At 36.0% G+C, this 25,395-nt stretch overlaps 7 protein-coding genes and 1 long non-coding RNA gene across 12 annotated transcripts; 3 read left to right on the plus strand and 5 right to left on the minus strand.

Moving 5' to 3' along the window:
* Window positions 1–2,913: 2,913 nt before the first annotated feature.
* LOC104788135 (upstream activation factor subunit UAF30) lies at window positions 2,914–4,347 on the minus strand. Its single transcript, XM_010513857.2, has 2 exons — window positions 3,873–4,347; window positions 2,914–3,199 (listed from the first exon to the last, which is right to left on the minus strand). Exons 1-2 carry the CDS (start codon window positions 4,188–4,190, stop codon window positions 3,074–3,076), a joined length of 444 nt encoding a protein of 147 aa, XP_010512159.1. The 5' UTR covers window positions 4,191–4,347; the 3' UTR covers window positions 2,914–3,073.
* A 954-nt stretch (window positions 4,348–5,301) lies between these two features.
* LOC104788206 (small ribosomal subunit protein uS2m) lies at window positions 5,302–6,621 on the minus strand. Its single transcript, XM_010513952.3, has one exon. It carries the CDS (start codon window positions 6,261–6,263, stop codon window positions 5,604–5,606), a length of 660 nt encoding a protein of 219 aa, XP_010512254.1. The 5' UTR covers window positions 6,264–6,621; the 3' UTR covers window positions 5,302–5,603.
* On the plus strand, window positions 6,589–9,725 carry LOC104788290 (uncharacterized). Of its 5 annotated transcripts, none has more exons than XM_010514130.3 (10): window positions 6,589–6,833; window positions 7,387–7,569; window positions 7,661–7,763; window positions 7,852–7,964; window positions 8,466–8,534; window positions 8,638–8,753; window positions 8,840–8,894; window positions 9,037–9,157; window positions 9,250–9,392; window positions 9,494–9,725. In XM_010514130.3, exons 2-10 carry the CDS (start codon window positions 7,405–7,407, stop codon window positions 9,593–9,595), a joined length of 987 nt encoding a protein of 328 aa, XP_010512432.1. In that variant the 5' UTR covers window positions 6,589–6,833; window positions 7,387–7,404; the 3' UTR covers window positions 9,596–9,725. The 5 variants fall into 5 exon arrangements, with proteins under 5 accessions (XP_010512432.1, XP_010512490.1, XP_010512560.1 ...); XM_010514188.3 differs by having other exon boundaries at window positions 6,607–6,783; XM_010514258.3 differs by having other exon boundaries at window positions 6,610–6,833; window positions 7,420–7,569.
* Window positions 9,726–10,313: 588 nt separating this feature from the next.
* LOC104788547 (uncharacterized) lies at window positions 10,314–11,478 on the plus strand. The gene is made up of 2 exons (XR_768381.3): window positions 10,314–10,504; window positions 10,952–11,478. It is a non-coding gene; the product is annotated as an uncharacterized LOC104788547 (long non-coding RNA).
* Window positions 11,479–11,841: 363 nt separating this feature from the next.
* On the minus strand, window positions 11,842–15,077 carry LOC104788591 (protein DETOXIFICATION 24-like). Its single transcript, XM_087450073.1, has 9 exons — window positions 14,717–15,077; window positions 14,090–14,404; window positions 13,434–13,975; window positions 13,149–13,235; window positions 12,983–13,039; window positions 12,645–12,883; window positions 12,400–12,518; window positions 12,216–12,302; window positions 11,842–12,119 (listed from the first exon to the last, which is right to left on the minus strand). The coding sequence occupies exons 2-9, from the start codon at window positions 14,363–14,365 to the stop codon at window positions 11,943–11,945; spliced, it is 1,584 nt and encodes a 527-aa protein (XP_087306199.1). The 5' UTR covers window positions 14,366–14,404; window positions 14,717–15,077; the 3' UTR covers window positions 11,842–11,942.
* A 940-nt stretch (window positions 15,078–16,017) lies between these two features.
* On the minus strand, window positions 16,018–18,493 carry LOC104788662 (S-sulfo-L-cysteine synthase (O-acetyl-L-serine-dependent), chloroplastic). The gene is made up of 10 exons (XM_010514471.3): window positions 18,049–18,493; window positions 17,826–17,935; window positions 17,671–17,728; window positions 17,316–17,579; window positions 17,041–17,230; window positions 16,897–16,946; window positions 16,747–16,806; window positions 16,571–16,651; window positions 16,313–16,485; window positions 16,018–16,218 (listed from the first exon to the last, which is right to left on the minus strand). The coding sequence occupies exons 1-9, from the start codon at window positions 18,379–18,381 to the stop codon at window positions 16,399–16,401; spliced, it is 1,233 nt and encodes a 410-aa protein (XP_010512773.2). The 5' UTR covers window positions 18,382–18,493; the 3' UTR covers window positions 16,018–16,218; window positions 16,313–16,398.
* A 1,619-nt stretch (window positions 18,494–20,112) lies between these two features.
* Window positions 20,113–23,516, plus strand: LOC104788754 (putative inactive beta-glucosidase 25). Its single transcript, XM_010514570.3, has 13 exons — window positions 20,113–20,404; window positions 20,930–20,999; window positions 21,105–21,160; window positions 21,267–21,342; window positions 21,432–21,509; window positions 21,606–21,693; window positions 21,786–22,041; window positions 22,125–22,246; window positions 22,329–22,546; window positions 22,633–22,667; window positions 22,755–22,857; window positions 22,940–23,048; window positions 23,138–23,516. Exons 1-13 carry the CDS (start codon window positions 20,243–20,245, stop codon window positions 23,352–23,354), a joined length of 1,590 nt encoding a protein of 529 aa, XP_010512872.2. The 5' UTR covers window positions 20,113–20,242; the 3' UTR covers window positions 23,355–23,516.
* Window positions 23,517–23,667: 151 nt separating this feature from the next.
* LOC104788857 (uncharacterized) lies at window positions 23,668–25,324 on the minus strand. The gene has a single exon (XM_087451376.1). The coding sequence runs from the start codon at window positions 25,322–25,324 to the stop codon at window positions 23,702–23,704; it is 1,623 nt and encodes a 540-aa protein (XP_087307502.1). The 3' UTR covers window positions 23,668–23,701.
* Between the last annotated feature and the right edge of the window lie 71 nt (window positions 25,325–25,395).

Raw genomic sequence — 25,395 nt, forward strand, 5'->3', positions numbered from 1 at the left:
TCCAACCGCCAAATGAGCATCACGAACGGAAATCCACTTCGTGCAGATAACCGTCGTATGATCACAGAGTGGGTAAAGCCCCTCAACGTCGACGAAACCATCGGTAACCGTCTCCGTGGAGACAAAGTTCAACCACGAGAGGAGAAACCAAATCGCCCTTTTCATCGCCCAGTCTTAAATCGTTTGTAAAAAGTTATGTTGTGTTTGTAACTTGTTAGTTAAGTCCCAAGTAAAAAGTTATGTTATTGTAACTTGTTAGTTAAGTCCAAGTTAAGGGCCGAGTGTGTTAGCGTTGTTAGAGTTAAGAGTGTCGTGTAGTGGAGTTCCAATGGGTAGTAGAGTGGCTACTAGTGTGGCTTGGCTTGTGTCAGAGAGTAGTTAGTAAAAGTACGGTCTAGAGACTAGAAGTATTCTAAAAAAAAAAAACTGTTGTAAATATTAAAATAACAAAAGAACAAAAAAAAATGTTACCACAAAGTGTCGAACCAGGTTAGCGTACTCTCTAAGCAAAGTCTACTACCACTATACTACAGACATTTTCTAAAAAAAGGCTGCAATTTAACTGTTATCATAACTTAAATCCGTTTGGGGTTCCAAATTTTGTTTTAACACATGTCCTCAGAATTGTCGTAAAATTTTAATTTTTAATTAGAAAAAAGCCTTAATGATATTTAATTAATGGAAGTATATTTGAAGATATTAATTTTTATCAAACAGTTTTTTTTTTACTATATAGAATGAGTATTTTACAATATTTTATTTTTTAAGATTGAGAATTGACTAATAAGAGATATATATATAATTTTACAAAATAATATAGAGGCATTTACAAAAGTACATTTTATTTTATACTATTTTGCAAAAATACTCTCATTAATTTTATTTTTTTTGCCAAACAAACACCCTCACTTTTGTTGTCTATTTTCAAATGACTAAATTATAAGCCTAATCTTTAAATACTAAACCTACACCTCTTCAAAATTATATATTAAATGTAAAATAAAGAATTCAAACCTAAAACAAACAAAAAATCATAAAAAACTAATTTGACATATTTTGAAATAGTGTTAAAAAGTACAAAAATTAAAATTGTCTTAAAGGAAGTTCGAGCTTTCAAAAGGCTTATGCCACATGATTCATATTCGATTTGAGGCCATTTTCTCTTGGACAACGATCACCTTTTCCACGCCATCAACAACGAAGTAACCACCTTCGTCATATGTGCATTCTCCAGCCTTTATCAAACTTTCAGCAGATTTGCCATTTAATGCGCATTTTTTCGAGTGGATCATGATGGGAACCTAAGAAACAAAGGCGGTGTTAGTTTGATCATCAGACTTCTCGTGTAGAAAACAAATTGGTATGGGGCACATATTATTTATTAATAATTTTAAAATTTATATTATAAAAATATGAAATAAAAATAATTTATAATTTCTTTAAATATATTAAAACTATAATATCAGAAAAGACACAAAATCAGAAAAGTCTAAATATACTTAATTACATATATCATATAATATAGTTTATTTGCCCAGCTACAAATCAAAACAAACATGTAATTTATTTATTTTTAAGTATGATTTGAATCGACATTTATTAAATATCATATAAATTCTAGTTTGTTTCACAAATTTTAGAGTTCTATTTTATTTAAGATCTATGAAATAAACTACAAAAAAAGATAATAAAATGTTTACTTAGTTACTGATTTTACTAACATTTTTATAATTCAAATGTAATCTTTACAGTTTAAAAATAATAATTTTGTTCTAAAAGTCAAAATGGAACTACAATCGTTGTGGTTTTGTCATTTTCCTAATTTTGTTACTAATCATACTTTTTCCCATGTGTAAAAGTTTCATTTTTATGACTAGTGAAAAATATGATGGCAAAGGATTATTATCTTTCACTAGATCTCCAAGTAGTGATAAACCGGGGTGTAAATTAAGCCAGCGGCGATCATGACCGGACTAGACACCGACAACTAACCAACATCCTTCAAGATCTAAAATTTTGGATCATACAAAATAATAAAGATGCAAGACAAATATACATAATAATATACCCTATAATCTATGAGGATGGTTTTGTGTATATATCTGCAAAAGTTACTCTGGTTCTTGTCTCTTTTGTGGATTCAAAACTTTCTTCTTTCTTTAACGACTGTTGTGTATATATGCTAGGAAAATTGTAAATTTATTCATTCAAAATCATGGTAATAGCTTGCTGTGTAAGTAAATTGTTTAATTACTCTTTTGCAGTGACTCTGTTTTTTCCAAATTTTGCAAATCTTTCGAGCAGCACCATGCGTATTAGATCTAAGTTAAAACCATCTTAAGAGTTTAGACCTTATGCCAAAACATTTCTTCATTAGTTAAACCATGTTTGAGAACAGGGAACGAAAAAGAGTTAAACATTCACAACATAAGATCACTCGAAAGAGGTTACTCAAAACCAATATCAGGAGTTTCCAAACTAGGGTAGGTATTTTGCCGAAGACGAATCAATCCCAAGAACTTATGATAGCTCCTAAGTTAAAACCATTTTGTTATCAGGAGGAGAAGAAGATACAATGAATCATCTGATTTCAATTTATTATCAAAGATGCAAGACATATATGTACATAATAATACCCTATATAATCTATGAGGATGGTTTTGTGTATATCTGCAAAAGTTACTCTGTACTTGTCTCTTTTGTGGATTCAAAACTTTCTTCTTTCTTTAACGACTGGTGTGTATATATGCTAGTAAAATTTTAAATTTATTCATTCAAAATGATGGTAATAAATTGCTGGATAAATAATAAAATAAGCTTGTGATTTAAATTGTTTAATTACTCTTTTGCAGTGACTCTGTTTTTTTCCAAAGTTTGCAAATCTTTCGAGCATCTTATTTAAGAGTTTAGACCTTATACCAAAACATTTCTTCATTAGTCAAACTCATGTTTGAGAACAGGGAACGAAAAAGAGTTAAAAAGTTATTGACAACATTCACAACATAAGATCACTCCAAAGAGGTTACTCAAAACCCAAATCAGGAGTTTCCAAGCTTATAAGCTAGTTATTTTGTCAAGCAGTCTTCACAAAGTGAGGGGACAAGAGTTTTGAAATCTCCAGAAACCCAACTTTGTCTTTCCCTTCAAAGATTAGCTTCAATGTCTCATCGCAGAATATCTCCCTCTTGTCAGCTGGGTTCTGCAACCAAAAAACCAACACCAAAATGTTAAGAAAGTACAATAAATAGTATTCCCTAACTTGATACTAGAACGTCTCAATCCAACTGCACTTTATCTTGATAGAGATTGGTGTATCTGGTTGCTTTCTAGATTCTTAATGCCAAAAGAGAACGTTGTTTTGGAGACTTGAAGAAACCAAATCATCTTGCAGACAGGATAAAACATAGCATAGGCAAAACCAGAGGCTAAAGTAAAACAGGCACATGAGGAAAAATCAAGGGGACCAAATTAGATAGAATGTGAAGACTCTAAGCAAATCAACTTCTACAACATTAGTAAACCATAGACTCCAAAAGTAATCTACATTAACCAGAACAACAAGTCGCACTCTCAGAGACAAAAGCATAAACCTTTTGGATTAGACAATTGAAGAAGATGAAAAAGATCACAAATCTGAAATCTGAAAACAAAAGTGAATTTTTTTTTTGGGTGGTCACCACATCCAGCTTCTCAACTAAGTTCATCAAGTAGTTTATATGACTCAAGAGACCAGAAAAAAACCAATCTTTTTCCGGCAACTCTCGTCTAGCTACATATAAGTCAAGACCCATATCATAAGGGAGTGGAAAAATCTAGCTACCGTTTCGTAGATTATGTAACAAAAGCAAAGAGAGGGAGAAGAGAAGAGGAACCTGAAGATCGTGGGACTTGATGTAGGTCCAAATCTCTTTGATGGCGTCGGTACGTGTAGTTTCACCGATACCAAGGAACTGAGCGAGAGCTGGAGACACAGGAGTCACCTTGAAGATTCCAGTAGACCTCGGTGTCTTCTTCGCCGGAGAGTCTGATTTCGCCTTAGGCTTAGGCTTAGGCTTGGTCGCCGGTTTCTTGGTAGATCCAGCTGTGCTTACTACACCTCTCGAAGAAGAAAGCACATAAGAGGCTGAGCTGGACACAGGAGCTAGAAGCGATCTGCATCTCCTGAAAACCATAGCTGCAACGGAAGACATCTTCTTCCCCAATTCTAGTTTCTTTTTCTCTCCTTCTCCTTCGTAGTTAGTAAGTATACAATTGTGTGTAAATTTTGGAGAATTTAGGAAAGTTTTTGGGAGAAAAAAGGTTTGACCTTTGACTCTGCCACGCGGCGACGTTTGAGATATCTTGTGACACCCAAAAAGTTTTGAACTTTCAAGTTTTTTAAGTTCTTTAAAGCAGAGGAAAAGGGAAAGTCTTTAACTTTCTGTTGAGTTTTTCTCGTCCACAGTGATGAAATCTTCTTCTCCATCAGCTCTCTGGGAAATTGACGTTTCCGTGCGTTTCACAGATCTTAAGAACATTCGCACCCCATCTTCTGTGTGGTCTTCCACTAGCCCTAAGAGTTTTAGACTCGTTTACCATAGAGGCTGAGAAAGTATGGGAGGGTACACTTTGCTAGGCTTGAAGTTTCCCTACTAATGATGTCATGGAAGTGCTGAGAGTTAGCTATGACAGTTTGGATGAGCAACGGATTCTGTTTATTTATGTTCTTTTATAAACGATTCAATCGTTGGTAAAACTTATCATCTCACAGACATAGGGTACTAAAACATAGGAGCTGTAGCAAAGACAGGCAAAATCAGAGAGTAAAACAGACCAAACATTGACAGGGGGATTGATGGAGAACAAATTATATACAATGTGAAGACTCTAAGCAAAGCAACTTTTACGACATTAATAAACCAGAAGTAAAATTATTTTAACCAGAACAACAAGCCACAACTAGATATAAAGATTACATCTTTTGGATTAGACAATTGAAGGAGATGAAATATATCACAAAATCTGAAATCTGAAAAGCAAAAGTGAATATCTTTAGGGGGATCACCACATACAAACTTTCAACTATGTTCATCAAGCAAGCTGGTATGGTATGACTCAAGACCCATATTATCAGAAAGTGGAGAACTACCTACCATTCCGTAGATCATAATGTTATACAAGCGACAACCAAAGAGAGAGAGAGGGAGAGAAAAGTAGAGGAACCTCGAGATCGTGAAACTTGAAAAGGATAATACAACATCAAGAGATATGACCAGCCTCACCAGCAATCTCCCAGAAAAATCAAGAACAAGAACAAGAACATGACATAAACTCAATTAAAATTCAGCAAAGACCAGAGAATTGTCAGAAGATACATTCAAACTTTACTAGACACTGTTCAAAGCTTGACATGTAAATGGGTCATTCCAAAACCTTGCGAACGATTACAATGTCTAAGCATTTCCAACAATGAGTTGCATAAGGAAAAGACAGGTGAATTATCATCCATGAGTAAAAACACCCAGAGTTTCAAAGGTGTAGAAACCACAATTTTGAAGAACAATTATTCCAGACTCTGAAAAACAACTACAAAGTTTCATACTTTTTGGTTGCAAATATCCAAATCAAGCAGCTAACTCCTTCATCAAATCTTCATTGCTCCCATCTTTAATCCCCAACTTCATCTGTTCAGCCACAAAGCACTTGGTAATCACATTACAGAACAAATACACAAACTTGACAGAGTCACGAGCCGGCACAGGATACGTAATCTTCTCAAAGAACTCCAACGGCACATTCGGATCCACAATCGCAACAACAGGAATCTGAAGCTTCGACGCTTCAAGTATCACCGAGCTCTTCCTCTCAGTATCAAACACAACAACACAATCAGGCATAGTAGTAGGACCAAAGCAAAGCTTTTTATGCCTAGATCGAAACTTCTTAGGACTGTAACTGTTAGTCAAGAACCCACCCATCTTCCACAGGTTCATCGCACGGTTGTGATTATACGAATCGCCTTGGATCTTGCGAGAAGTGAGCTCGATGATCTCGTCGAAAAGAGGGTTCGTGTTGACGAAGAAGATGTTACCTCTCATGTGAGCGAGGTTAGCTACGAAATGAGCGGCGCTACGGAGGCAAATGAGGGTTTTGTCTGAGTCGATAATGGTCATCCCGTTACGCGTCCCGTAAGCGTATTGCTTGAAATGATGCTCGGCGGCTCGACGGCCGAGATGTGATCCTGTGTTCAAAAGCTTCTGGATTACTGCGGCGTGAATCGTCATTGTTTCGTCGCCGGAACCGGAAAGGGTTTAGGGTTTTTTAGATGAATTCGCAAATTGGATTAGATCTGTTGGTGGAGGAAACTGAGAGATGGATGAATCTGGATCCCTTCGAGTCGGGTCAGACCGGGTCGGGTATAAGGTAATTTACAACCGGCCCACTTAATTCATAAATGTCAAAACCAGAATCGTAAACCGGGTCGTAGATGTTAACAGATTGGATTAGATCTCTTGGAGGAAGCTGATCAAACCGGTAGAAGTAATGGGCCCACTTACTTTAAAAATGTCTAAACCAGAAATGTAAACCAGGTCGTATAATCTAACCATTGCGTACACGTCGTTGACCAACAAAAGAGAAATATAAAAATTAGTTAAAGCTTTTTAGATTAAGTAACGTTGTAAGAGAGAGAGAGAGAGAGAGAGAGAGAGAGAGAGAGATGGATTAATTAATCGAGAGATTTGGCGGCGACAGTTTCCTTTGGGTTTCAGATTTCGTGAGCTTATTCTTAGCTTTCTCTCGAAGGCAAAGCTCTCATCTTTCTTTTTTTGTTCACTCTCAGATCACGTTCCCTTGTAAGAGAATCGATCAAACCCAATTCGATAAATTTGTGTCTTGTTTATAACTTGTCTTAGTTTTTTGGATTTTGTAATGTTTCCTTGTGATTTGGTGTTAAAAAGAGACGAATCTGAGAAATTTGGGGACTTTAGATGCGATCCTGATTTGTGTCTGAGTCTATTCGTTCATCACCCAATTAGGGTTTGTTGTGGTGGAGCTCTGTTTGATGTTCTCAATTATTATTTTTTCACAAACGATTCAATGGTTGGTGTGACTTTAACGCAGATGCATCGGTTTGTAATTTGTTAGGTTGAAAAATATTCTATGTTTGTTTTCATTTCCGATGAAGCTTGTGTTAGGGTTGGTTTTGTCTAATTGATTTCTCTTTGCATGGATCTGTTCTGCGATCTTGTATAGATTTTAGGGTCTAGTGTGCCAAAAGATTGTAAGACTGGGCAAAATGAAAAGCTCTTGATTTTGATCTTTCTGCTGCATTATGCACAGTCTCAAATTTTCAATTTTTGTTTTGTTTGTTTGATTGATTATATCTCTGGTATTATTATTTTGCAGGGGCTTATTCGCTTGTATATGTTGTTTTACAAGATGGCATCTGCCACTCTGAGAAGGCGGCTTCATCATGGGGATGTAGATGGGAGGAAGTATGAACGTTATGATGCAACTGACTCTGATACTTTAAGTGAACCTTTGTTAGGAAATAGTAGTACTGATAATAGTAGAGATGGGTACAATGAGGTTAGTGCTTCATTGTGTGTTTGTTTTTAAATAGAGATGAGAAGAAGAACCCTTCTTATGTATTATTAATTATTTGTTGTGTGTCTATTAGGAACGTACTCTGGAGGATATTTGGGAAGAAGAACGGAAGAGACAGCAAGTGCACTGGACGTTGATCTTTTCTCAGTTGATTGCACAATGGGCTCAGTGGATAGGTATGGCTTTTGTTTTCTTGTTACCATCACTACTTCATTGTTTAAAAAGGGACATTATCCCATTACAACTTGTTTCTTGGTTTTGCAGCCAAAATTGTCTTTGGATCTGGCTCACTTTTTGGGAGGTTTCTTTTTCTGCCTACATTTGGTCAAACAGGTGCTGGTGGGAGGCTTTTGCCACCGCCTCTTAGTATGTTACAGGTAGTTCACAGGATCTACCTTATCTTTTGAACATTAGATACCAAAGGATATGTTCAAGAGGACTATAATTTATCAGCCTATACCATATCTCGCTGAAGCTCACATTCTCACATTAGGTTCTGTTCTTAGCATTGTTGAGGTACCTTTAGGAGTTTGTGTAAGCCTGCTTGTGTCACTGTATCTACACTGTCTCGTTTGCAAGACTAAAAAATACTTTATTGGCTTGTATTTGGAAGAAGAATGGTAACTCTGGAAGACAAATAGATAAAAGAATTTAGAGAAGTTATCAGAGTGTGTTTCCGCTTGGTGCCTCTAAGTCTCTTACTTTTGTATGTGCTTATTAGAAGCCTACGTAGTAAAGTGATGACTTTCTCTTATGGTCTCTCTGTTTCTCAACTGCTTGGTTTTGTTGTTCCTTCAAAATTTTGTTTCCAGTTATCAATGGTCCATTGTCACTATCAATTTGTGATCACTGTACCGTATTCTATTACATTTTATTAGGAAGAAAGGCTGAGAAACATTAAGCGAAGAATTGAAATCCCATTTGATGGATCTCGAATGGAGCATCAAGTAAGTGTTCTCATGGACTCTCTCTCTGTTTGCTTGATTATCTCTATGTTAGTTCCGTATACGCAATGTTTTGTCGAAATTGAAGTGATGTCATGATTCACAGGATGCTCTTAGACAACTGTGGAGGCTAGCTTATCCACAGAGGGAACTACCACCTCTTAAATCTGAACTCTGGAAGGAGATGGGTTGGCAAGGAACAGACCCTTCAACAGATTTTCGGTACACAATGCTTTGGTCATGCAAATCTTCCTAATCTCTCTCTAGACAGTTTACTGATAACTGGTCTTTTTTTTTTTTTTTTGTAGAGGTGGAGGATATATATCTCTGGAGAATCTAATATTCTTTGCAAAGACCTATCCGGTTTGTGATGCCATCTTTAGTTCACATCTACATATCTTTGAATTTTATCATGCCCCTTCATAAAAATGAATTTATACATAGGGGGATTATCTCTTCTGACTCGCTATGATCCTAACAAGATATAGTGATTTCGTTATGACAGGAATCTTTCCAGAGATTGTTACACAAACAAGATGGAACAAGAGCCGAATGGGAATATCCTTTTGCGGTGGCTGGCATCAATATCTCATTCATGTTGGCACAAATGTTAGATCTTCAATCAGGTGAAAACAAAGAAAGCAGCTTAGAAAAAAACTGATCAAAGCTTTCATATTTCCTATTTTCAAAATGTGTTTGTGTGTTTGTTTTTTGACAGGTAAACCATCAACAGTAGCCGGGATAAGGTTCATGGCATTTCTGGAAGAAGACGAAATGGCATTCGACAATCTTTACTGTATAGCTTTCCAAATGATGGATGCACAATGGCTTGCCAAACGAGCTTCTTACATGGAATTTAATGTATAAAAATGTCTTACACATGAACCAAGCTTTTTTTTTGGTTATGAATAATATTTTCGTGTCGGTTATGTGTTAACCGGAAATTAATGTGTTGGGTGCAGGACGTCCTGAAATCGACGAGGGCACAATTGGAACGTGAGCTGGCACTGGATGATGTTTCAAGCATCAGAGACTTGCCTGCTTTCAATCTTTTGTACAAATAAATACATTACTAATTATATTTTCTTACTTTCATTTTTTCCTATAATTTGTCTATCTGTATGACTTGTATTTAAATAAATAATTTGAGAAAAATTCAGTGCAATAAAATCATCATCATTAATTTTAGTGAAATTGCTCGGCAAATACATTTTTTTACTCGAGGAATATAACAATGTCAGCATATTAGGAGTAGGGTTTACAAACTAGAAATTGCATTCGATTTTTTTCTTTTCACTTTCGTTTTGATCCATCATTCTGTATTTACTCTTCTAATCTCTACTCTATTTGATTTTTGAATTTGAATTTTGAAGTTTCGTATAGAGAGAACCAAAATCAAAATACAATAGATGTAATTAAAAAAAATGATTTCCACGCGCTAAACTAATAATTACCCGATCAATTCAGTCAGAGAGGTGGCAATCACGCGCACACGCAATGCGCATAAAAGATTCTAGTCTATGTGGCCACCGTAACATCAGTGGGAACGTTGTAGAAAATAGTAAATTTGAACGTTACCAAACAGTAACTTTCTTTCGTTAATCTTTTCTTTTTATTCAGCCTAACGGTAACATCAGTGGGAACGTTGTAGAAAGTAATAAATTCGAACGTTACATAACAGTAACATTTTTATTAATCTTTTCTTTTTATTCAGCCGAACGGTAACTTATGTGACCGTTGGAAATCATCTCTATATATAGAGGACAGACACCTACGTCTTCCTTCGTTCAGACATCAAGAGGTTCTTTCTTATTCTCAAATTTTTCATTTCTCAAATGTCCAAATAATACTCTCTGTTGTTAGAAAAAAAACCTTTTGATATATGTTCTTCTACCAACAACTCAAGCTTATCTCTCTGATCTCCTCATTCCCCGACCGACTACCATAGAGACTCAGAGTCATCACCCTACAAGGTAACACCACGCCTTTGGTCCTTTAACCTTTTTCTTTTTTAAACGGCAATGTTTCCTACATCTTGCATTTATTTTTATAGGAATTGAGTTTTAAAGTGAAAATCTAAATCTCTGGCTCCGTTTATTTTTTTTTTCCTTTTTGGTTGAAGCTCTCATGGTTAGTTAATTTTGGTAGAATTGTTTTATTTTTGTCACTTCGAACTTATATTTAAATTATGCTCTGCTTCTTCATGTTTATTATATGTAGATAGAATATTTATTTTTGACATTTCTTGTTATCTTAGTATTTCTTCTAAAAAAAAGAATTAAGAATGGGCGTTCGTTAGCAAGTCTGAATGTGTTACTTCTTTTTTTTTTGGCATAAGATTTTCATTTTTGGATTTAATGAGACGTGTATAATTCGTTAAATTTTTCTGAAGGGATTGTAATATTGATCTCGTTTTGCAGATGTTTATGAAGAACACAAATGCAAAAGGATTGTGTAGAGAAAAGGCCGAAATGGGACAAGTGGTCCGATCCGATCCCTCACATTCAAGATCCTTTGAGAAGTGCAGGCGGAGAAATGATGGAGACACGTTAAGGAACAGAGAATCTTGCGAACGTGCCATATGTTTTGGTTGAGTATTGGGTGTGTGTGACCAAATGCTTGTAATATTTAAGTGATGATTTAGATGGATGTGTGACGTATGTATGTGTGCATGGTAAAAGATGTGTAGGCATGGTGTCTGACGTATGCTTGTATAGATTAGATAAATGTGTAGGATGTGGATGTATGTTTGTATAGATTAGATGAATGTTTAGGATGTGGTTGCTTGTATAAATTAGATGAAAGTGTAGGATGTACGTGGATATGTATGCTTGTCGATGAATGTTTAGGATGTGGATTTGTACTCTTGTATAGTAGATGAATGTTTAGGATGTGGATGCTTGTATAAATTACATGAATGTTTAGGATGTGGATGTGCTTGGATGAATTAGATGAATTAGATGGATTTGCATGCTTGTATTGTAGATGAATGTTTAGGATGTGGATTATAAATTAGATGAATATTTAGCATGTGGATGCATAAATTAGATGAATGTGTATGTGGATGTTTAGGTGGATCTATTTTTTTTTTTAAGGACAAAGAATGTGGAGGGTAATAAAACAAATTATCTGGCTTGTACATGATGAAGCATGCGGAGGTGGAATGTGACGGATGTGAATGTTTTTTATATATTTGCAATCCAGTAGTTTAATTTAATTTGTTCCTGTTCAATTTGTTTTCGCATCTTTTTATATATCGCCACACATTCACATCGCTAACGACTAAAAAATAAAACCTTTCACACTGATATCGAACAAATAATATACTTACCAAAACCAAGAAAAACACCGAATTTTGAAAGGTTCCCAACAACTTTGCGAATCATCTAATATTTTGTAGTCAAAGTTTAGTTAGTACGTACGTATGACATATAGACAGCCTTGTCTATACGTACGTAGACATGGTATTAGAAAGGGAAAAACTTCATCGAAACATACTCTCTCACCTTCTTCTTTTATGATGGGATTCGACTCTTCATTAGATGGCTTCAGGCTCCACACTTTCATGCGCTCACTTGTTCTTTTAACCTGTAAATATATAAATAATAATAATGTTTTTGACTATGTTACTTTGACAAGAAGTTCATTGTTTCAAGGAAGAACTAAATTCAATTTGCTTTTTACCTCTAATTCCCAGTCAGTTTTGTAAATGATATAGCACAATATCACTGTTTGGATCGCAATTCCAGCCAACATTCCAGACCATAGTCCCTACAATTCAAACATGTATGCATTAGTAGTTAACGTCTTAAAAATGAATGAATTATTAAACATGTAAAGATATTTGAAAGAAAAAAGGAATTAGTACCTTAACACCAAGATGGAAAACATAAGTAAGGAGAAGACCCAAAGGAACACCAACTGCATAATACGAAGCTAAGTTCACAACTGCCACTATACTTTGCATCCCTGCTCCAACAGCTACCCCTGTTTATATTTCAACCATTTGCACAGTCTATTACAATTTGATTCACTTCTAAAGTAAGTAGGATCCCTTCCTATAAACCATACATGGTTCACAAGTAGATATAAGAAGGTATAGAGATGTGTGACCTGATAGTATAGGTTGTATGCTATTGAGTAAGATTGAAACGGCAAGGATCACTGATAAATCACTCACTGCACCCGAAACCTCAGCGCTATTCGAAAACAAATAGGATAACTGACCACAAAAAGCTAAGCACAGAGCTGAGAATATCACTCCCATCAATATTGATACTGTGAGTATCCCTTTTATTGAAAACCTCACTGCATTTGCATCTCCTTTCCCCAGCTCGTTAGCCACCCGGACGCTACGAGTACATTTGTATAGAAGAGACATTATTTGTTATTTTAATCAATGCATAAATATTTCAAAACTGAAACGTGTTATAGTTATGACAGAGTATTACCAAGCTGCACCCAAGAAGCCAAGGCATATGTTGAGTTCCCATGTATATATGTATTGGCTGCAAAATTTTCAAGATGATTGAATTTTATTTATTTTTTAGACAAGCCTTTTTTGAAATTTAGGCTAACTAATGTATGCAATGAATAGGAAGGTTTTTTGACTTTTACCATATTGAGAAAGCAGAGATTGCTATTTTCGCATCTTTTGTGTACCCAGCCATTAAGACAAGGATGCTCATGTACCAATACTCTAAGCTGAACAAAAATTGTGAAGAAAAAAATAGATTGTTAGAGAACAAAAGTATAACATTGTAACATAACTTAATGCTAAACGAAATAACATAAATTTATACCAAAAAATAATATAATTACTCCATTGGAATCTTACTTCAAGCCTTGGAAATTATAGTATTCAAGTTGTTAAAAAATGCCAAAAATATGTAATTAATTTACCAGATCATGATGCCTGAAGAAACAGAGAGCTTGAGCATAGGAATTAGGTCAACAAAAGCAGCAGTACTAAAGCCGGTCCAAGTAAACGGACACCACCCACCAAAAATGTACACAAACTCGGCCAATACCATCGCCCACGAGCTCACATTAAGCCCGAGGAGAGCACCACCAATCCCCATTTCCATAACACTCACGCACAACCATGTGACTAGGAGGTCAATAGCCAAGGACAATGTTGAGAGAAAGCCTACGATAGCGTTCCTCATCTGTGCTTGGAGGTACATTTGTATAGTCATAGTGAAAATCAAGCTATAGACATAAGGGATCATCCAAGGATAGATCTCGTCAATGGTCTTTGTGATCTCAACGTTCTGGCCTAATAGACGGAGAATGGGACCTGCAAAGACAATAAAGGGTAGGAATAAAGTGGTCACGGCCATGTCCACGATCCATGAACGTTGTAGATATATCCCCATTGTGTGGTATTGTTCTGCACCGTATGCTTGCCCACACAATGTCTCCGTTGCACTTGACATACCAGCCTATATATATTAACACCACAAAAGACTAAAAAAGACTATTTCCACTTTAATTAATGGACTCATTGTTCCCACACAAAAAAATCAAACTAAATCGAGATTAGGAGTTTTTAATACCATTAAACCGTAGAGAAAGCGGATGAATGTGCTTTGGAGGAGAGCGTACGCGGCTAGACCCAACTCAGAGGAGTGACCGATGAAGGCTTGAGCCACAATGATGCTCCCAAACGAGGTCATTCGGAACAAAGAAGAAGGTAATGCTATTCTCCATAATTTATTCACTTCACTCCAAAACTTCGTCTTCAGGTAGAGACTCTCCCTGTCATTGCTCTGACCCTTAACATCTGATCCAACACGTAGTAGCCTCTCCTCCATTTCTCCGTCAGTACTCATTTCAAATTGTTCTTTTGTTCTTCCGTTTATAACTCTAATCTGAAATTTTCATTCACAAAAAGAAAAGAAAATACACTTTAAAATAAAATAAAATAAACTTATAATCTTTCGAAAATGTTTAAAGTTAATTTTTTTGTACAATTCCAAACAGAATTTTAAATTTCTGCCAGTCTCTTTATGATTGAAGAAAATGACTACGTCAGCCAGGAGAAATTTATTGATCAAGAAACGAGCTAGCTAGTAATGTAGATTCATCAAAACATAATAAATCATATATACATACACACACATGCAATTTTGTTGTATATAATAACTACCGAATCTATGAAGTATAGAGTGATTAGTAGTTACCTTCGTTCAAGTGAAAAGACTGAAAGCGAAAACGACCAAAGAAGAAGAGCTACAGACAGAGAGGTCGGCGAAATCAACAAACAGAAAATGATAAAATGAAAGTTACCTGTTTCTTTTTTTAAGGAAAATATGTCAGAATGGAACCGAAACGTTTTGATATCTTATAATATACGCATCCATACATAGAAAACACGTGTAGGTTTAACGAATTAATATGTAGAATAAATAAACCTATGTTTGTGGTTTGTTTATATATATATTCATGTATGAAAGGGATGAAGAACTTGAATTTGTAGTTCTCTAGCTGTATTAGTTTTTAGATAAACACAAAATTAATGTCAAAAAAAAAATTATTCTTCTTAATAAAAATACACTATATATATATATATATACTAACCGTATGCACCGAATCTCTAACCCCCTGAAATAAAAAAAAATTCACATTAATATTGAAAATTCATAATGTTAATTATTCTTCTTTTCTTGGGTTGGGAGATCCAATTTTATTTTGTGGTCCAACCATGTCCATCTCATTTGTTCGTACGGCATGCAATGTAGACCGTTCAAATGATATGTGTTTGTTGTAAACACCGTTCGATCAATAGTTATTTCTTTTGCTCCGAAAACAGTTAAAAAAACGTGAAAACTTATTTTTATTATTTTTGTCTATTAGTCTAAGGCGTCTAGCTAGCTAGTAGCCTAGTAGCTAGTTCTTTTCAAACCACCTGAGCCTGAGGGTTCCGAACATGCTACGTTGCGTGACATGTGAGGATTAAAACCATCATGCCAATTGCCAACCTCTCAAGTCAAAGAGTCAAACATGCCGAGTTTGACAAAGGTGTACAAAGGTGTGGGGACCTGCAAAGACGCCACGTTATACAGACACGGAGATAGTAAGAAACACGTGTTCACATTTTGATCCAGTATCTTCCATGTGTAAGAAGTCTTGTCCCCTTCGAATGAGCTAGTGTCTCACTTTTTGGAAAATAAATGTTCAATAGAGCTCTCTTTTTTTTTGCCACCAATTATTTTGACTATTTTTATTCGACTTGAGAAATGGATCTTAGGTTAAGATGGGCCATTTGGACCATCAGCCCACAAGTAGACATCATAGTCACATACTAATTTATTTGTTTGTTCCCTAACTTATAAGAACTAGTATACTTTTTGTTTATCATCAAAGGCAAAATTTTTGAATTCTACCCTTTTTTTCACCACCACATAAGGCACACATACTTGTTTACCGATCGATTTCGTAGCTCGGTGAGTTCTCCAATCTTGGAGATCTCGATTCAAATCAGTTTTAGGGTTTAGATGAGTAAATTTATATCTATCCAACCATACACTTTTGTGACATATGAGTGAGAAGAAGAAGAAGAATAGGGCAACAATGTCTCTAATTTTATATACATTCACAAAATCTTTGAAACAACTGTTTGATCTCGAGACATTTTTATCTCTCAATTTATGTGTGAGCTCTGACCTCACGGCATTCTCAAAACCTGTAGAGGTGTTAGCTTGTAAGATTACCGCAGCAAGAAGTTGAACTTTAGAGTCAAGAAGAAGAAGAGAAAAAAACAAACTTTGATTTTTTACCTCTCTTTTCGATATTGCAGAGAGAGAATTGTTGTTTACAATCTCCCAAAGAACCAAACTTGAGGGGGATTTTCTAATTGCTGCTACTAATATCTCATCTCTTGGATCTCTTTGTGGATGGAACTAAACAGAGCTGTTGTGATATACCGCTCGCCATGGCTCGGAAACAGAACCTGTTTTTTCCACAAAGTCTATTAAGAGCTAAAAAGAACCACCAACTGTGATTAACTAGAAAAATAAAATCTTGTGCTTTCTCACCGTGATAAGTTTTCCAGCATTCTCTGCTCTTTTAGCCAAGCTGATTGCTGCTACTGCAGCGGCTCCAGATGAAATCCCAACCTAACACGTATATAGATTCCGCAAAAAGTATTAACACAATGTTATGTATAGGATAAACGCGAGAACACAAGAAGAGGTTTGGTTTGTATATATACCAGCAATCCTTCCTCTAAAGCTAGTCTCCTGGCCATCTCAATCGCTTCCCCGTTGCTAACCTATTGTGTTTCTCGACACAATGTTTTGTTATGTTGTTTCAATAGATGTATCGTTTAAATTGTTGATTATGATGTGCAAGCAATGCTTACCTTAAACACTTCATCAAGTAATTTAACATCCAAGATTCCTGGCAAGTAACCTGAAAAAAATCATGTAGTAGAGTTTTGTAAGAAAAAACCAATTAAAAAAAGTATTGATTTTTGAAGAGATGAAGCCTTAAAATTGCTCCTTACCAGGATTGTCTCCAGAGATGACACTTCTTTCTGATGGTTCAACACCAACTACCTTAATATCCTTGTTCATCATCTTTAAGAAACTTCCAGTACCAGTTACAGTACCACCAGTAGCAATCCCGGCAACGAATATATCAACATTACCCATGGTATCTTCCCAGATTTCTGGTCCTGTAGTTTCAAAGTGGATCTTACCAAACAAAAACATCTTATCAGGTTAGGCCACACAACAAAGAATCTCAAACAAAAGAGTAAAAGCCTGGTAAGTTCTTTACCTTTGTATTAGCTGGATTGTCGAATTGCTGAAACATATATGCGTTCTTTGTCTTGTGAACAATCTCTTTGGCCTTATCCACTGCTCCTTTGAGACCCTTCTCTGGATTCGTAAGCACAATCTCTGCTCCCAGTGCACGTAAAAGCATCCTTCTTTCAACATTTATAGAAGCAGGCATTGTCACTATAAGCTTGTAACCTTTAGCTGCAGCCACAAAAGCAATCCCGAGGCCAGTGTTTCCGGTTGTTGGTTCTACTAACACAGTCTGCTTTGATGATACTATCCAATTAGCAAATCTACAATGTTGCAACACAGAACATCAAAATAACAAAAAAAAAAACAAGAATTGCAATCACCTTCCTAGGACTTATAGCTCCGCTGTCTTCTGCCTCGTTGATCATGCTCAGACCAATCCTGCAGTTAAGGAGTCAAGTATAAAGTCAAACTTTAATCTAAGAATGTTTCAATACACAAGATTGAATATAGAGAGGACGAAAGAATCAATTCTAACCTATCCTTGACGCTTCTACAGGGCTCCATTGATTCAAGCTTTGCAGCAATGTCAGCTAAACATCCATCAGTGACTCTATTGAGATACACCATTGGTGTGCTTCCAATCAACTACACAAACCACAAATCGAACTTCTAAATTATCAAACTTTATCACAAAATCTAATCTTTTTCATAAGAACTCATTAGCTTAGTAAGAAAAAAAGAATCTTTTTTGAACTTACTTGAGTGACATCTTCGGCAATGTTGACTGTTTCTGACTCGTCAATGTCTGACTCTTTGATTTCATCTTCAGCTACAACAGTAGTAGTGACAGGTGGAGGAGGAGGATGAGGTTTACGTTTGGTTTTGGATTTCGATTTCGTACCGGTCGAGGATTTCTCGGAGATAGCGCCGACGACGAAGGAAGAAGATATCGGAGTTCTGACCGAGAAAGATTCACGGTTAAAGGCAAAGAGTGAGGGTTTCGAAGAACTGAAACGGTGTAGTTTTGAGTTCACAATACAGAACGGATTCTGAGGAAGAAGAAGACGGAACGAAGGAGACGATAGTGCCATTGTTTCGTCGCCGGCGAGGTTTAAGGGATTAGGTTTCTGTTGTGTATTATTATTATTTTTATCAAAACAAAAAAACAAAAAAACAAAAAAACAAAAAAAAACAGATATAGAAGGTGACGAATCGGATAAAAGAACCAATTATAATTTGTTAAAAATACACTTTTTATATATTCTTTTTCAAAAATATCGTCCAGCCATTTTTTTTACTCTCTTTTAATTTTTAATGACTATTTTACTTTTAAATAAAAAAATATTTTATTCAATAAAAAAATAAATTTTTCTGCTAAAAAAATTTCCGATATATTTTCTCGCTAAAAAAATTTCCCGCCAAAATATTTTGATAAAAAATTTCGACAAAATTTTTCGCCAAAAAAAGTTTACAAGGTGTTTAAAAGGTTTTAAACCTTATAAAACCTTTTAAACACCTTGTAAACGATTTTATAAGATTTTTAAAAGAGTTTTAAAAGTTAAAAGGTTTTAAAAGGTTTTTAAACGACTTTACAAGGTTTTTAAAATGTTTTTAAACACTTTAAACGCTTTTACAAGGTTTTTATAAGGTTTTTAAAAAGTTTTCAAAAAAAATTTAAAAAAGTTTTTAAAAGGTTTTAAACACCTTGTAAACGTTTTTACAAGGTTTTTATAAGGTTCTTAGGTTTTTTAAAGCGTTTACAAGGTTTTTAAAATGTATAAATTTCAAAAATTTGGTGGGAAAAATATGTTTTGGCGGAAAAAAAAATAATTTTTGGCGGGAATTTTTTATTTTTAGCGGAAATTTTGTTTTGATTTTGGTGACTGTACATTCTTTGTTGTCATTAAAAGAAAGGGTAATTTGGTTATTTTGTACATAAAGAGGGATAGTTTTAAAAATGGTCAACATGAAGAGGTATTAAAAAAAGGGACATGGGAAAGGGAGTATTTTTGAAAATGAAAAAAACCCGAAAAATACGCCATCTATTTTTTTTTGGAAGTTTAATACCTGTAGTTATTAAATTGGAAGATTAATATCTGGTTTAATTTCAATTGTCCTTAATAACCATCGTTTAATTTTTTAAGGAAGATCGATGCTTACGACTTAACGAGTGTTAAATCTAATAACGGAATCGTAATCATGGTTAGAAGATTAACCCACGTGGTTAACACTCATTAAGTCGTAAGCATCGATCTTCTTTAAAAAATTAAACAATGGTTTTTAAGGACAATTGAAATTAAATCAGGTGTTAAACTTCCAAATAAAAATAGATGGCGTATTTTTTTGGTTTTTTCTTTTTTTTTAAATGTCTCTTTTTATTTAGACAAATATTTGTTTTTAAAAATAAAAAAAAATAAAGAATGACAAATATATTTCTTAATCTTATGTCGGTCCAAATAACTGTTATAAATAGTTAAAAGAAAAAACAAGCAATTTGTAAATGCAAAACATACAATTTTTTTAAAAAAAGTCATCACTCTTTATTTTATTTTCATGAAAATAAACCCTTTTTACATTGTAAAAATAATCCATTTAAAAGGTAAATAAACTCTTTTTCAAATAAATTTATATTTATTTTACTTCACAATTTGATTAGTGGAACCTTAACGTTGTTTCTTTCTTCTACCCAAATTATCAATTAGCTAACAAGACAAGGCTAAGCTAAGATATCGAAATTAAATGGTTAGATATCTAAGATAATATATTTTTTTAGATGTCACACTCACACATGTCGCACTCACCTTGCTTTTAATCTTCGTCTCGAAGTATCGATGAAACAAAAAAATAATCTTTTTAAAAATTCTTGTTTGTGATCTCTCTCTCTCTCTCTCTCTCTCTCGAGAGACTATAAATAATGGAACACGATGAGCACGTTAAGCATTTAAAAATACTATGGCATTCAAAGCTATTCTCTTTCTGGGTTTACTTCTCGCCGCCGTGATTGCTTCTCCGATCACCGTCAATGGTGGATCAGTGTGTCCTGAGAGTTCCACGTTTGGTCGAGGAAGCTTTCCCGATGGTTTCTTGTTCGGTGCTGCCACTTCTGCTTTCCAGGTATGTCTAATTTTGGATTTACAAGTCATAACATTGCTCATTCCTCCGGTTAACTAACTGAACTTTTTTTTATTCCGGCGAGCTTTAATCGCTCGTTGCCGGATATACATACACTCTCTAGTGATTGAATTGTTCCCAGTTAATCAGGATTTTTTTTCATATATATATATATATATATATATATATAATCAGCTCTAGTAGCTTCGTAAGTACGATAAACGAAGTTTAAAATCCCAAATCCTGTTTAAGTGTAATCAAATTTGGTATCTTTAAGACTTTAGTGAAAGGGGAAAACTTGAAAGTTTTATCCTTTATCTATTTTAAAGACAGTTTACTTGTCATGAATTTTCGTCTAAGGTTAAGAAACTGAAGCTGTGTTGACCACATTCGTCAATTTCAAGTCTCTTGCTTTAATGATTTAGGCCTAAAGATTGTTTCTTTGTCAAGGGTTTATAGTCAGCCCTCTCTTGATGCTTCAGTTTCATGATTCTGATCAAACTTTGTTTCTAAATTTTGCTTGTATAGCATGAAGGTGCACCAGAAGAAGGAGGCCGAGGTTCAAGCATTTGGGACTCGTTTACTCTTAAACATTCAGGTTTTTTTCCCTCTTCTTCTAACTAGTCAGAAGATTATCAAATCGAGTCACTTGTTATGATTTTAGAACTCAATCTGGTCATGAGCATGTTATTTAAATATGCAGATAGGAACAATAACCTTGATGGCAGGCTGGGAGTTGATTTCTATCATCAGTATAAGGTATATATCTGTTCTACGAGCAGTCCCTTCTCCCTGAAGATGAGCTTAAGTGTGTAACTTAGCAAAGCTTTATCTAATCTTATCTACCTTTTTGAAAATGTTGCAGGAAGATGTTCAACTATTGAAAAAACTGAACATGGATGCCTTTAGGTTCTCTATTTCTTGGTCAAGGATATTTCCCCGTAAGACAAAATCAATTTCTTTGGTTAATGATTCTCTTGCAATTTGTTGCACTTCTCTATTAACTTTGTTGCTTCTTGAAAACTATCAGATGGGAAAAAGGACAAGGGAGTGAATGAAGCTGGAGTTAAATTCTACAATAATCTTATCAACGAGCTCACTGCAAATGGTTACTATACCTTCTGTCACGTTATCATTTCATATCAAATTTCCTTTTTTCCTTACATACGTTGCTTAAAATCGCACTCGTGATTGAGTTTTGCAGGTGTAAAGCCTATGGTTACATTGTTTCAATGGGATGTACCTCAGGCTCTCGAAGATGAATATGGTGGTTTCTTGAGCGACCATATTTTGTAAGTCTGTTAAGCCAAGCACTGATCTGTTTCATATCAGTTCTTTCCCATCTTTTTGCAGTCACTTAATATCTTCTGAAACTTGTATATAGGGAGGACTTCCGGGAATTTGCGAAGTTTGCCTTCAACGAATATGGTGACAGAGTGAAGCATTGGGTTACTATAAACGAGCCTTATGAATTTAGTCGTGGTGGATATGAGACTGGAGAGAAAGCACCAGGAAGATGTTCTAAATATGTCAATGAGAAGTGTGTTGCTGGCAAGTCTGGACATGAAGTTTACACCGTTAGTCACAATCTGCTGTTGGCTCATGCCGAAGCTGTGGAAGAATTCAGGAAATGTGGAAAGGTATAATCTTTAGAACCTATATATATTATATGCGTTTGAATTTAATTTTGGTTGATCTAACCTATGGATTTCAATATAAATAGTGCAAAGGTGGGAAGATTGGAATTGTTCAAAGTCCAATGTGGTTCGAGCCTTATGATAAGAAATCCAGCTCAAATGCTCCAGAGGAGATAGTGAAGAGAGCAATGGACTTCACTCTAGGCTGGTGAGTAGTCTTCAAGAAATATTGTTTAAGCACTCTTGTTAGCTTAGCGTTCTGAGTGTGGAGTCTTGCTATTTGCTTGCAGGCATATGGAACCAATAACACATGGAGACTACCCTCAGATCATGAAAGATATTGTTGGTGCTCGATTACCATCGTTTACGCCTGAGCAGAAGGAGAAACTGAAGGGTTCTTACGATTTTGTTGGTATCAATTACTTCACTTCTGCGTTTGTTGCTCATGTGGACAATGTTGATCCAGAGAAACAGAGTTGGGAAGCTGATTTGGGCTTGCAGTTACATTGTATGTTCTAACTTCTAACCATTACAGTTTCTTATTTCTGTGATAATACTTATCTTCCTCTCTAATCTTTTTTCGATTACTTGCAGCAAGTAACTCAGATGGGTTCAAGATTGGTTCTCAGGTATGGATATTGTCATTGACACAATATTTATCTTTGTTTTAAACGATTTGAGCTTTTCCTAAGTCTCTTTCTTATGTAATGCTTCAGCCGGCAAGTGCAAAGTATCCAGTTTGCGCAGACGGGCTAAGAAAAGTTTTGAAATACATCAAAGAGAACTATAATGACCCAGAAATCATAGTCACTGGAAACGGTAAGTCATTGGCCTTGTTACTCTCTGCTTAAAATCTCACTCAGACCTCCTAAGCAAGAAAAAAAGTTCATTGCATTTGCAGGGTATAAGGAGACGCTTGAAGAGAAAGATGTACTTCCTGATGCACTCAGTGATAGTAACAGGAAGTATTATCATATGAGACATCTCATGGCTTTACTCGGAGCAGTCTGGTGAGTTACATTTCACGGTTCCAAAAAGACTCTGTTTCTGACTCTCTAGTTGGAGGATTTGGTGATATAACTTTTTTTTGCGTATGCAGCGAGGACAAGGTTAATGTTAAAGGTTACTTTGTGTGGTCACTTGTGGATGGACTAGAGTGGGAAGAGGGATACAAGACGAGTTCTGGACTGTACTATGTAGACTATGGACACAATTTGGGACGGCATGAGAAACAATCTGCCAAGTGTCTCTCCAAGCTCCTTGAGAAAGTCACGATTGAGTCAAAGATCGAGTCGGAATCAAGGAAAGAGTTGTGAATGATAGGAGAATAAGTAACCTTTTCATGACTCTGCTTAACCGAGCATCAAATGTAATGTTTGTTTTTATATTATAAAGAGTTTAAGCCCGACGATCTATGTAGTTTATATAATAATAAAGAAGGAACTTGTTTCTTAATGATCAAGTCATCCGTTTAGTAACATGGCTGAGTAATAAACATTTGACATTTTAAGTCATCTATTTCTACTGTAAATTTTTGACAGTTGGAACTGAAACTAGATTCATTACATTTTGTATATATCTGATAGAACATGAATCTCTGTTTTCTCTCATGTCCAGAATCCAGAATCCTTTCGTGTCTCTTCCATATATCTCCTTAGCTACCTCAGAATTTGAAATCTTTCTTCTTCTTCCCTTCCTTATCATGCATTTTCCTCTTCCTAGTGTTCTGCTGCACGTGCTCCACGACCATGTCACTCAAGTCCACTGGCTTATTGCGCAATTTCTCCTCTTCTCTTGCCTCCTCATACTTGGCAGGTAAAACATTTTCCATAGCATCCAGCTCTTCTGGCTGTAAACTGATATCCACTCTGTCTGTCTTCTGCCCTCTCAGCAAATCAACCCTTTTGGCTCCCGTCTTGTCTTGAGTACCAGACTTAAAAACGTACGTGTGTGAGGTTCCCAACACTGGTCCACGAGCAACACTCTCACCCTTTTCTTCCAGAACCTGGTACAGAGGCCTATCGGGTTCCTTTCTCTGATCCTTACGAAGTTCAATTGCATCCGGTGTCTCAATACCAGTAGGAGTGCTCGACAATGTATCAACAGATTCGGTGCCGTCTGCTAGTTCCTCTTCATCCATCTCCTCTTCTTGTTCCTCTTCTTCCTCCTCCTCTTCCTCTAGATCACCCCAGTGCTTGCTCTTATCAATAGGCTCCTCCTCATAGTTAGGTTGATCTTGTTGATTGACACCAAAGACATCTCCATACAATGGACGCCCAGATTCATCAACAGGAGGATGATAACCAAAGCTAGCTCCAAGTGGAATAGGGGCATTCAAACCATATCTCTGCATATTAATTAGCCAAGGGGGAGGGGCGCCTTCAGGCATACCAAGAGCTTCTTTTAAATCATGTGATAAAAGCCCTGGCTTCATCATCTCCCTCAGTTTAACCTCATCAAATTCTTTCCCTTCAAAATACAAATCGCCTAAAGCTGACAGCTGCTTAGGCTTTGTTTGGTATTTGAAAAATGCATCATGGAGGACCTGGTAGTCAATGTCCATTTTTCCCATCTTTGGTTGCATTCGCTCCCGTTGCTTTTGCTTCAACTTTTTACCATCTTCTTTCTCAATGTAAGCCTGTCTAATTTTCTCGATTCCGGTTGCAGCGATGAAATCAGGAAGATGAAATGGTTGTTGCTTCTCAATACCACGCTTTCCCTGCAAATATTTCCTCTTCTGGGACCAATGTCTTGGAACAGGAACTGTATTCCGATAAGACTTCAAGAACACCAACAACTTTGGATCTGCTGAAGTAGCGTCCCAGACCTCAACGACATCAGGCCTAGCGGAAACTTGCTTCAGCTCAGCAATCTTCATCCTCCGTTGAAGCTTTTTCTTCTTGTTAGAGATGCCTTTCTTTCTGAGGTGGTTATCCTGCTCTTCCTCGTCCGAGTCGTCTGAGTCTGAGTTAACCTTCTTCTTTACATCCTCAGACTCATCCTTCTTACCGTCTTCCTCAGAGACAAGGGTTTCCCGGAAGTTGAACTTCTCAAAGATCTCCTTAAACTCATCGTTAAAACCATCATCAAATTCAGCCTTCTCTGGAACATACTCTATCACAATCTCCTCAGAAACCTGTTGCTGCGGATCCGCATTCTCCTTGTTCTTCTTCTGCTTCCTCCTGCGGCGGCGACGGTCGCTCTCGCCAGATTTCTTCGAGGAAACGATGGTGTTGCCGTTGGTAACAACGCTATTCTCGTGTGCGACGGTTGAATCGGCGGTCATATTGGGGCCAAGTATCAAGAAACGGTGATGCTAAAGAGAGAGAGAATGCGCGCGGATCATAATGTTACAAC

Source organism: Camelina sativa, chromosome 1 (genome assembly GCF_030686135.1).
Source record: "Camelina sativa cultivar CO46 ecotype springtype chromosome 1, ASM3068613v1".
NCBI lineage: Eukaryota > Viridiplantae > Streptophyta > Magnoliopsida > Brassicales > Brassicaceae > Camelina > Camelina sativa.